This window comes from Pelophylax lessonae (genome assembly GCF_965119305.1).
Source record: "Pelophylax lessonae genome assembly, chromosome: 8".
NCBI lineage: Eukaryota > Metazoa > Chordata > Amphibia > Anura > Ranidae > Pelophylax > Pelophylax lessonae.
In genome coordinates this window covers 195,371,519-195,383,831 of record NC_138775.1, presented here as the reverse complement: position 1 = coordinate 195,383,831, position 12,313 = coordinate 195,371,519, and the positions used below count along the sequence as shown (strand labels likewise).

Sequence of the window (12,313 nt, the reverse complement as noted above, 5' to 3'; positions counted from 1 at the left end):
AAAGAAGGGTGATGTGTGTGTCCACTGGTTGGCCATACTCATTAAAACCTAGCAATATGTTTCACTGAGAATGACTGGAGGTAAGCCCAGTGCCTGCACTCACTACCATCCTTTGTGAGGCTCAGTTGATGGATACTGGTAACTGCTGTTGACGTCTTCATTATTCAGTTAGAGGAAAGGAGGTTACATGAAAGGAATTTTTCACTTTCAATTTTAAATGACGGGTCACTAATATTTGTGGCTTTAAAGTGATTGTAAAGTCTTGTTTATTATTTAAAAAAAAAAATAATAATTTTATACTTACCTGCTCTATGCAGGTGGTTTTGCACAGAGCAGCCCAGATCCTCCTCTTCTTGGGTCGTCCTTCTTTGCTTCTGGACCCTCCCATCTGTTGAATGCCCCCAAAGCAAGCAGCTTGCTATGGGGGCACCCGAGCTGAGCTGCAGCTCTGTGTATCCATTCAGACACAGGGCTGCCATTCGGCCACGCCCCCCCCCTCTCTCTCTCTCTCTCTCTCTCTCCTGATTGACATGACATTAGACAGTTGTAGGAGCCAATGGTGCCGCTGCTGTGTCTTAGCCAATCAGAAGGGAGAGTCTCAGATGGCTGAGGGACTTGTGGACAGAGATGGGGCTCAGGTAAGCATTAGGGGGCTGAGGGGGGCTGCTGCACATAGAAGGCTTTTCATCTTAATGCATAGAATGCATTAGGATACAAAAAACTTCTGCCTTTACAACTCCTTTAACTTTCATCCTAGAGAGAAAGAGAGGACTGCAAATTTAATTTTCGTTTCCCCATGCTCTTCTATGCAATACCACTGGTCTGGTTCTGGTCGTATAGTCAATAAATTCTGTTTAATAGTTAAGGTGATTGTAAACCCACCCTCTAATGTTTGTACCTAGAGGGAAAGCCTATAATAAGGCTTACCTATAGGTACTTTAAATATCTCCTAAACTTACACCATTTAGGAGATATTTACTTTTTACTGTGCCAATGGCATCATCGGCGCATGCTCTGTGAAGGAACAGCCGCCAGTGCAATTTCTTCAGAATCCTGTGCCGTGACCGGCGGCTCCCACGCAGACCCGGAAGGAGGACAGGCGAAGATGGATACGGCCTCCAATAGGACGACGAGGGCTTCGTTTGGAGGCAAGTGTCACATAATGTGCTAGTATATGATGCTTACTAGCACATTATGCCTTTACTTTCCAGTTAAGAAAAAAAAACTGATTTCCTCTTTAAAGTGTAGATGCACTTTCACAGTGAAACAACTGCACTGCTGATTTGTGCAGGGACTGCCAATTCATCTCTTCTTTTCAGTGAAAAATGCTGTCAGAGGTCACTGCTTGTTTTTCACAAATCTCTCTGCTGGAGTACAATGAGCCATTACCTTCTATAGGTTTATCAGATTTTCTTGCACAAAAGCAACACTTTGTCTGCCTAGCACCTGGTCTCCCTGCCTACCTCCCAATCACTGGCAACCTACTGGCCATAATCACACGAGGAACTGAGTCAGGAAATACCCTCTGGGGAGCACTTATTATGACCCTACTTAAACGATATTGAGCAAAGACTTACGGTAATGTGGTCTCTCTTCTCTCCTCCCAGCAAGTGGGAAATCTGGCCAGCTATTCTGGGTTTGCTTACATTTTCACATTCCATTATGTAGTTGTACTTTTTGGTCACTCTTTTCCGTTTTTTTAGCCCTTTAGCTTTACTAATAGAAAATCTTTGCTAAGCGCTATTTGCATATACTGTAAACTGACAATTTAAAACCATTGCAACATCAGAAAAAAAAAATCCTTTAGGAGCATACAGGTATATACAGAAAGAAAACTGGAATAGAAGTGGAATTGTCACCTGAAAGTGATCAAGTTTCATATATTTTTTTCCCATGGAAATAAAAACGAGAAATAGCATCAGAAAACCACTGTAATGGTAGTAGCATGTTGGATATGTTTTATATGATCCAATTGGATGATCCAATTAGGAACACGGACACTGATAGTGGTACAACGACAATAAGTGATGATGACCACCAGGCATTAATTTACATGTGGACTACTTTAGGAATACAAGGAATACCTTTTTCAGCTTTTTCAAAATGGGGTCACATGATTTTATTTTTTTACTGTAGTGTGGCCTGTGCTGGGGGCAGGGCTAAGTTGGAGCAGATTACATGTCCTGTCACGTCACCTCAGCTTTTTCTCCCCCTCCTCCCAAGCTGTCCAAATGGAGTGGAGATGCCAGTCAATGTGATCCACCCACCAATGCCTTTGGGTTGATTGGATCAGACAGACAGCAAGCGGTTTTCCTACATAGTAAGATGTGTATTGACATGGCTTACTTAGGCCATACATAATTCATTTTCTTTCATTCAACCAGTGTGTTGAAAGAAAGAAAGAAAATAACTTGATTCCCCTAGCCACATATTCGAGGTGGATGGGGGAACTCCTTCCATTGAGCTATTGTATTCTGATAGAGGGGGGCTACCCCGCCATCACAATACAATCCTCAGCACCGCTGGTTATAGGCAGCGGCACTGATCGAAAAAAAAAAAAAAATTTCCAACAGGCTGGCTGTACAGAAGTTGATCCCTGCTGAACCAGCCAAATTTTGATCCATCTATGGTTGGCTTTAAATTAAAGAAAGGGAGCAATATGCAATGTGGTTGCAACAATGCAGAGGCTCTGAGCCCACAGATCATTTAATCTACCAAACAGGAACTATGGAAGACTGACCGGTTGCATAAGTAATTTATTCATCAGTAAAGATTTCAGACTTAAACGGCATAGAAACCTTTTAGTAATTATTAGAGATTTTTTTTTAGTTTAGTGGAACTTTAGGACGCAAAACATGTTTGCATTTTCAGGAATTTAAATTTTTCTTCTAAAATAGTATATGATGCATTGGTTAGTTTAGTTAATTTACCCATAATTGATGTGCAACTGTAGGGAAATACAATTTCATTTCTGGTGCACAAAATACAAAGGTGATTGGTTCTTGTAACTTGATAAAGCTTAGTTTTACTTTTTTTTTTTTCTCCTATTTTTTTTACAGGTGTATCTGGAGATGCATCAGACGTGCCTAAATCTGTTTCTTCCAAACAAACTGATGTCAAAATGGAAGCCAAGTTAGTGAACCATTCTATTTCTGGGGAAAAACCCGTGTCTGTGAATAAAAAGGCTACAAAACCATCAGTCACATCAACAAATAAAACAAATGCAGCAGCTCCAAGTAATAAACACAGTTTAAGCAGCAGTAAACTCTCTATATCAAATCATAAAGAATCCAAACCTAAGGCTCAAAGTAGTTCTAAACCTTTAACACTAAACCAAAAGTCACATCAAAAGAGTTCTTCCTCTGCAGTCAAAAAATGCCCCAACCTAGCTACAAATAATGCAGAGAGCCCAGTGTCTGTAGCAGATGAAGTCAAACAATCTGCTTCTTATCAATTAGCAGAAAACACCGCACAACACTGTTCTGAAGGCCAGCCATTCACTGCACTTGAGTCTTGTCAGGAAAATTCAATGGGCAATCAAGACTCTATGATACAGAAGCCTAATTTAGAGCATTGCCAATGCCAAGAAAATCTTCCAGCAGCATCTGTTCTTCATTATACATCTAATTCAAAAGAAGGTTTGTCAGAAGCAACAAATCAAACCAAAACAGCAAATGTTGACAATGCTGGGTCAGACGAAGTGTACATTATAAGTACTGCAGGCGAGAAGAAACCAGATTGCAAAAATATCTGTGATTCAGAGAATTCCAAATGTGCTGACAGTTCAAGCGAAAGTGAGTTGTGTTCTGTCAAAGAAGTTGAAAGAGTTCCGAAACAAAAAGAGAAGGAAGATGTGACATTATTCCAGTTCTCTCAGAACACTAGCAGAGTTGCGCCTACCTATTGTGCTGCTGAATCGCCTTTGATGGGTAATTCTACCAGTTGTCAGCCTGTGCTAAATAATAGTGAACCTTTTATGAACTGTTCATCTGAAAGGCAGTTGTCTAGTTATCAAACAGAGATGAATGCCACAGAAGCAGCTGATCATGAAAACTTTGAATTTATAAGTCAATGGAATAAACACTCCGGTATGCTACATGAGCGCGAGAGCCCAGAATCTGAGAGTGGCAGTGCTAGTACATCATCTGATGACATCAAACCAAGGTCTGAAGATTACGATGCAGGTGGCTCACAGGATGATGATGGTTCAAATGAAAGAGGAATCTCTAAGTGCAGCACAATGCGGTGCCATGATTTTCTTGGTAGAAGCAGTAGTGACACAAGTACCCCTGAAGAATTGAAGGGTTATGATGGTAGCTTAAGAGTTGATGTAAAATTGAAGAAAGACCATACAGAGTTATTCCGAGTCAATTCCACCAGTGATGATGAAGGACCTCAAAAAAGAATGGAGCCATGGCTGCATAGGGATGTGCCCAAACATAGTTCTCATCACACAGCAGTTTGCAGCAGTGTGCAGTTTTCTCAGGAAATTGAACACCTATCTTCATCAGCTGATGAAACTGAAGATGAGCGATCAGAGACGGAAAGCACTGGCCTCAAAGTTCCAGAAGAAGTTGTCACTCAGCCCTTTCAAGGCATTGTTAATTTAGCTTTCGATGATATTGCTGAAATGGAGGGTGACTCCCAGGAAGCTACTGCAAATAAAAGTTTTAAGAGGTCTGTCCTCCTCTCTGTGGATGAGTGTGAAGAACTGGGATCCGATGAAGGAGATGCTCATACTTTACATATGCGCAAACCTGCATCACTAACACCATTGGACGTGTTTGAGAGAAATGGTACTGAGAACTGTTCTGGATGTTCCCATAACCACGACCCAAGGTCCAAGGAGGGCAAGGCAGAATTTGCTTCTTTGACTGGCAATCAACCAACAAGTGATAAAAAGTCTGTTGCTGATGAGGACCTTGAAGAGTCTGATGCATGTAAAGGCTACTACAAATCCACAGAATGTGAAATTAAGTCTCAGACAAGACCATGCCATTTGGATCTCTATACTGAAATGCCTTCTGATACACAAAGGTTTTGCTGTACTAAAACTGGTAATGCATGTAAGAGTCAGTTTCTTGACTACCAAGGCAGAGACAACCATGTACCATCTACTGAAAGCTCCAACACTGCTTTATCTGCAGGTAATAAACATTAGCTGTCACACAATAGAGTTGTAGTACTTCTAGTGCAGAGTTTTGTGGCCTACCATGCTGACCTTTTTATGGCTTTAGTAGTTTAAGCCACTGACATAGAATAAGTCTGCAGATCAGGAGTTCTTACTTCACTGACTGCATGCTTGTTTTGGGGTTAGTAACTCAAAATGTATTAAATCTGAAACAGCTAGACTGCTAGCATTTTTTAAGGGAGGTCAGCAATGGCAGCCTGCAAGTTTCTCTCAGTATAGGTTTCCTTTTATTGAATTAGTACATTAACTATGTTAAGTTGTAGTGTTGAAATATTCACAACACCAAAACTCACAAATCATTTTTCGACATAATTACAATTGTGCTTTAGGAAGGATTTCAGACATTTTTTATTTTTTGTAGTGCAGAAACCCGAACTGTGAAAGACCTGCTTCTGTATCAAAGATAAAATTAAATTGACAATTATTTTGCGCGGAATATATATAATATATAAAGTGAAAGTATTATGATACATATATGCATTTAAATATTCCTGCTGCAATATTTAAATGTATATCAGAATGGCTGAACATGAATTAAGATGGCCCTAAAAGATCACAAAGATTTGAGGCTCTTAATGTCTACGAAGGATCATTAAAATAATGGTTATAGCCATTATAGTGACCCATTCTGTAGGCTTTTAATCTTTCAGAACCAATTTGTAAATGCATGAGGGAAACCTGCTTTAGAAAGTACAAAAGGATCCTGACAGTTTATTTTGTTGGGGATGAATGGCTATTTTGCCAACTAAAATATCATGGCGCCTACAACCAGTAAAGATGCTTTCACCTTGCCCATTCAGGCAACAGTGACAGTGTCTTTGCAAGGGTACTCACCCCCTGACACCTTGCCAGCACTAGCAGCCTTTCACTAGGCCTAAGTACTGTCAAATGACAGAGGGTGTGACATCACGGCTCCCCCTTTCAACACTGGGAATTTAGTGCTGGTTGCTATTGGAAAATGCTGGCAAGGTAGGTATAAGATTTGAGGGAGCCGCTTTGCAAAGACACTATCACTTTGCCATGAAGCGACCTGGGCAATGGGTTTACAAAACGGGAGAGTACAAAATCTAGTGCAGCTCTGCATAAGAACCAGTCGGCTTCCAGATTTTTTTTTTTTTTTTTTAAAGCTTAATTGAAAAAGCTGAAGTTAAAAGCTGATTGGCTATCATACACATCTGCACCAGATTTTGCACTTTCCAGTTTTAGTAGATCAACACCACTGTGTCTCTTTAAATGACATCAAGTGCATTTATCTGATTTTTATTTTTGAAATTTGTTCAGCCTTCTTATAAATATATTTGTATCTTTATTCTTTTCACTTTATGCATCCCATCTTTCTATGTATATTTTATATGTAGAAACTGTTTATCACTCAGAAAAGTTATTTTTGCTTTTGGAAAGACAACCAAAAATTCACAGCCTACCAGTAGCCTATAATTAGCTGAGTTGTCTATAAATTAGTGCTTACCTCGTTTCTTCCCACATACTCCCACTATCCTGATGAGCCTGGAAGCTTTATCTCTGAGAATCACTTACAGCAGAAACTGGTATCGCAAGCCATTGTCTGACATTGCAGCAGCAACGTCAAACTTTAAATCCAGTATTTATTCACTTTAAAATCTTAATATGTAATTACATATTTTTAAAAAAGTCGTTGATTAGTTTAATTTAGATTTCTACTATGACTTGGCTTTATTTTTTACCAGAGCTGTTTTAGTTATACCTAGTATAAAATGCATATAATAGGTATATTAATGCAGAAATGTACATTATTGTAAACAGTGTAATTTTTATTGCCACACAAACTAGAGCCATGACAGAATACTGACATTAATAAAGGGGGTATTCATAATTGCATATAATTAAAACTTTTTTTTTTTTTTTTTTTAAATGCTAGCTCTCTTCTAATTAGATGTTTGCCAACAGTGGCTCTGAATGTAGTGAGTGGACTCAATAAAGAGAGAGCTTTAAATCAGGGGTGGACAATAGTAAAGGGTTAGTCCACATAAAAGATTTGTTTTAGTTTGGAGTTGAAGCTGTTTGAATCACTATTGGCTTTTTGTGTCTCTCCAAGACTTCTAGTAAGAGCCTGTACCAAAGTTCCTAGGTTCACCCATCTATTGAAATCATTACAAAGGTTCTTGATTTTATTATCAGAAGGTAAAGGCTTCACTGGCGGAGGTTTTACTGGTGGGGATGCATTTGCCAATGGAGTTCCTGAGATTTAGGAAGTCAATGGTTTGTTCAGCCACCAGCATCTACTGTGATGAATTATGTTGGGCTAACCCTTTGATACAGAATTCTGGTGTTGTCACACACTGTTAAGATGCCAGAAAACGGTCTTTGACCATTTGTTAATTATGGCCTACTGCAAAAAGTTTACACCTATAAATTAATTTTGCAGCAAAATCTCTCATCTCTCTTCCCTAATATATAGGGGATTACCTACATATGCTCACTGCTAGATAGGTAGAGGGTGTCATAGGCTATATGATAACACTTTACACTAAATACAAAATAGATGCAACCCTTTTGTATTATTCTATGTCTGATTGAAATGGCTATTCAAATAACCCATTTTCTGTATCAGAAATTTCAGAAGTTTGCTTCTTAGGGCGATCTGATGCTTGACTTGAATTTCTAAACAGTGATCTGTACCACATTACTGTCTAGAAATATATACGTTTGTGAAATGTCTGTGTACCACAGTGTTTATTGATTGTATGTTCGTCTTCGTTGACTTTGGGGGGAGAGCATAACTATTTTACAATGTACAGTATTATGAATTATTTCAGGAAACATAGATGATAATGACTCATTGGCCCAAACCTGCATGTATGATCATCGCCCTCCAAAGTCCCTTTCTCCTATATATGAGATGGATCCTGGTGAAGGAATTGAGCAAAGACTGAAGACCGAAGCTAGAATAATGGATATTGAAATTGAAGATCAGCAGTTTGTAGAAAGGGACTGGACACTACTAAGACAGCTGCTAGCTGATCATGGATCAGATGTTGATATCATAAACTCCGTCCCTGAGGATCTCAGCCTAGCACAGTATCTAATCAATCAGACATTGCTCTTAGCTAGAGAGAATTCTAAATCTCAGGGCAAAGCATGGGGGGATTTGTCATCTCCGTTCGAGGATTCTACAAGCATCACAGTGACTAGTTACTCTCCTGATGAGTGTTCATCCCCCCATGGAGAATGGACTATCCTTGAATTAGAAACCCATCACTAGGTTCCATTGTTTTCACTGTTTTTGATCCAACAATCTTTCCAGGGTTTGTTACAGGTAACAGCTGAATGTTGTAATATTCAATCAGATATGAAGCTGTTTTAGGTAACGTATAGTCATTAAAAGAAGTCCTATAGCTGTACACTAAATTTTCCATACAGCTTGTAGTAGCCTATGCTTTTCTCCTACAATATATATATATAAATCAATAATGCAAATTCTTTTACTAGAGTGTATATAATCTATATAAATATATCAGAAAAACAGCAAAATGCTACATATAAACTCAAATCTCAGATTTATGCTTTAGTTTTCTTCCAGCTGACACAGCCCTCTTATTTACAGATTATAACAATAGTTGGGTTAAAAACAGTCTGTGCCAAGGGCACATTTTTTTACTTGCCAAGTTTGTATCACTTTAATTGTTCAAGCAAGACTTGGGCATGCCATTTGTGTGTGGTACTTGATAAGAAACTGTCTTGAGAAAATTCTAATTCGTATGAATGCTGTGTTTTCGAAATTTGATAATTGGTCTTTGCTTCTCAGAGGAGGCCAAAATGTAAATAAAATGGAATTGATATTACCTCTTTGTAGCGTCAGTGTGTACTATGCAGTTTTTTTACTTGGAAAACTGTCTAAACTAAAACTTCCTGTTCAAAGTGGTTGCAAAGGCTGAAGGTAGTTTACCTTAATGCATTCTCTGCATTAAGGTATAAAAAAAATACCTTTGAGCCAGATCTCAATCCAGCGCTGTGCTGGAGAGCATCATCCAGTGATCAGAGGGCAGAGCTGAGCTGCACTGTGGCACATGAAGACGAAGAGGAGCCCAGAGCGCAGGCAGGGGACCCCAGGTACATTTTAGGTATTTTACTTTATTTGTGATCTATTTGGCAAGTTCTACAACAGTTGAGGGGGGAGAGAATCTTAGGCTTACATTTTCAGAAAATTGAAACTTCCTTTCCCTCCAACCCTTACTCTATTTCAAAATCCATGTGCAGGCAGCCTATAGTGGCAGCAATGCATCAGATGTGTACCTCTACTTAGTATGGCCATAGTACAGGTTCGTGTTCAAGTTGTAATAAAGGCAAAAATAAATGAGACAGTCTGCCACAAGGATTAACAAAGCAGTCTTTGTTTTGTTTTTTACATTTTTGCTGTTATTTTTCAATTCCTGCTGTTATTTTTTAATTTTTACCAAACCAAGCTGTGCAGCAAAAAAGGCAGTCAGAGGGTTGAGAGAAAACATTTAACTCTGATGGGGATGCTTAACCATTGCCGACCGCCTAACTGTAACTATAAACCTATATGGTTCCCCATCACTTAGTACCTAGGTGCCAGTGGCCATCATCCCGGTTGTGTAGAATAGAAGAAAAACCCCCAAGTATGTTGGTGGGACTATGTAGGCGATTGGACACCCAAAAACACACAAGTATTTGATTCAAAACATTAAATATTTTATTGGTTTCCACATTAAAAATACCAAAAAAATTAATTATTGTAACAACCACAAACATATAAGGTTAAAAACTTGCATGCAAATATGGCTCTTACGAGGTATGAGCAACTCAAGGGTACATATGGTAAGGCCGAGGATGCCGTGGTTACTATATTACTATATACAACAAAGATGATTACCTTATTGTAACATATATAGATACCGAAAATATGGGACTATAATCTTCACCATGATTATTATTTTTTTCTTGATTCACACCATCCTAATTTTTTGGGTACCGTAATCCAATACCACAGGATTTTTTCCTATTCACAAATTACAAGTGTTGGACCATTCTTTGGATCCTTGTGGCACCTGTTGGCTCGGCCGGTTTGCGGCCCTTCTTCTCGCTCTCTCCTCGTGCTCCAATTCATAGCAGATGAAAACCTAAACCCAGCATCTTCCTACCCTCTGGTAAGAATTACCGGATTTTAAATCTATATGGCTCCTCTTGGTGCGTGTGGACACTCAATTGGTGAAGTCATATGATTCGAAGTCTACTGACCCCTGAAGAAGGGTTTCTACCTGAAACGCGTAAAGTCTCGACCTTACATACCTCATAAGAGCCATATTTGCATGCAAGTTTTTAACCTTATATGTTTGTGGTTGTTACAATAATTTATTTTTTTGGTATTTTTAATGTGGAAACCAATAAGATATTTCATGTTTTCAATCAAATACTTGTGTGTTTTTGGGTGTCCATTCAACTGTAAGGGAATTACTTTGACATTAAAATACCAGGGTTATTGCACCAGCTAGCTGCCATAACCCCGGTATCTTTTTTTTTTTTTTTTTTTTTTTTTTTTAGGCAGCTTTTAGATAAGGGATACCTGCAGCGGATTGCCACAGGATCACTTTTATAGGCAGCGGGAGAGGTCCCCCCTCTCCAACATTTTTTTTTTTTCCCTCAGATCTCTTAATAAAGAGGACATGTCATACTTTTATTACAAGGGATATTTATATTCCTTGTAATAGAAAGAAGTGTTCAAATAAATAAAGGGATAGTGTAAAAATAAAATGGGGGGAAAAAAATCATTTAAAGCGACCCATCCCTCTGCTCGCACGCAGAAACAAACGCATACGTAAATCGCTCCCGCATATGCAAATGGTATTTAAATCACATGTGAGTTATCGCCACGATCATTGGAGCGAGAGCAATAATTCTACCTGTAGACTTCCTCTGTAACTCTAAACGGGTTAGATGTAAAAAATTTTAAAGCATTGCCTATTGAGATTTTTAAGTAACTTAGTTTGTTGCCATTCCACGGACGTGCGCAATTTTAAAGCATGACATGTTGGGTATCTACTCAGTATAACATCTTTCACATTATATAAAAACATTGGGATAACTTTACTGTTTTTTTGTTTTTTATAATTCATTAACGTGTATTTTTTCCACAAAATTTGCGTTTGTATTTGCGCAGCAGTCTTTCAATGTGACATAAAATATTGTCATTTTATTCTCTAGAACCTCTGCTAAATGTAAATTACTTTGGTGGGTACTAAGTAATTTTCTAGCAAAAAACACAAAACAAAAAAAACTTTTTATTCATTTACTTAAAATCTTATGAAATGGTTAGAAAACTATTTCTGTAACTGCCTAAAAAGTGTTAGCTGGCGTTATTTAAATACATTTTATAGTCAAAGTCCATTCAAAGCCTGGTACACAAGTACCGAAAGATGTGTTTTCAGACATGGGCCATTTTATTTTCCTGCTGCAGTCTGAAGTTTAAAAGTCACCACAATCAAACTGCAAGGGATGAAGAGGGCAGAGTTGTAAAGATAAGGATCACTAATAATTTAGCTGTTTGTTCCTCTGCAACCAATGCTGGGATCAACCGTGTTGGCAACCCTGCACCTGAAAGACCGGAGGAGGAGGAATCTGATACCAAGGGTCGTTCCAGCAAGGTTTTATTACCCAATGCTTATGAAACTCTGTGCCAATGGCATTTCTGGGAAACGCTCCCAAATTTTCCCTGTTTGGTGTTTAAAGCACTGGCAGTGTCTTTTCCTTTCTCATTTTGGATCACAGAACACTCCCCCTTTTTATATGGATTTCACTTCTTGACTTGGACACTATAATACTTTTTATCCTTGTGGACTTTTTTTTGTTCTGTTGCACATTTCATCGAAAAGTGGAAGTATAATTGGACCTGCATCGTAAGACTTTGCACAGTTTTTCACAATGCACTTTTTCTATAATGTTTTGGTCTGTATACATCATTGTATGGTTTTATCTGATTTTCATGTTCTCACAGGTTATCATGTACATTGAATCGATCTAACCTATTTTCATGTTTTTTGCACGGCACTGTTTACGGTTTGAAGTTTAAAATGACCCATGCTGATATGCTGTAGACTTGTTGGTAGATCATCTGAGCTATGAATA

The 12,313-nt window shown here is 38.5% G+C and overlaps 1 protein-coding gene across 1 annotated transcript in view; it reads left to right on the top strand.

Annotated features, from left to right (window-relative positions):
• Positions 1-9,010, top strand: part of BTBD8 (BTB domain containing 8) — a 176,843-nt gene extending 167,833 nt beyond the window's left edge. The window contains exons 17-18 of the mRNA XM_082265597.1: positions 3,060-5,147; positions 7,987-9,010. Coding sequence (XP_082121723.1) covers positions 3,060-5,147; positions 7,987-8,432 — 2,534 coding nt within the window. The 3' untranslated portion in view covers positions 8,433-9,010. The remainder of the gene's footprint in view (positions 1-3,059; positions 5,148-7,986) is intronic.
• Positions 9,011-12,313: the final 3,303 nt, after the last annotated feature.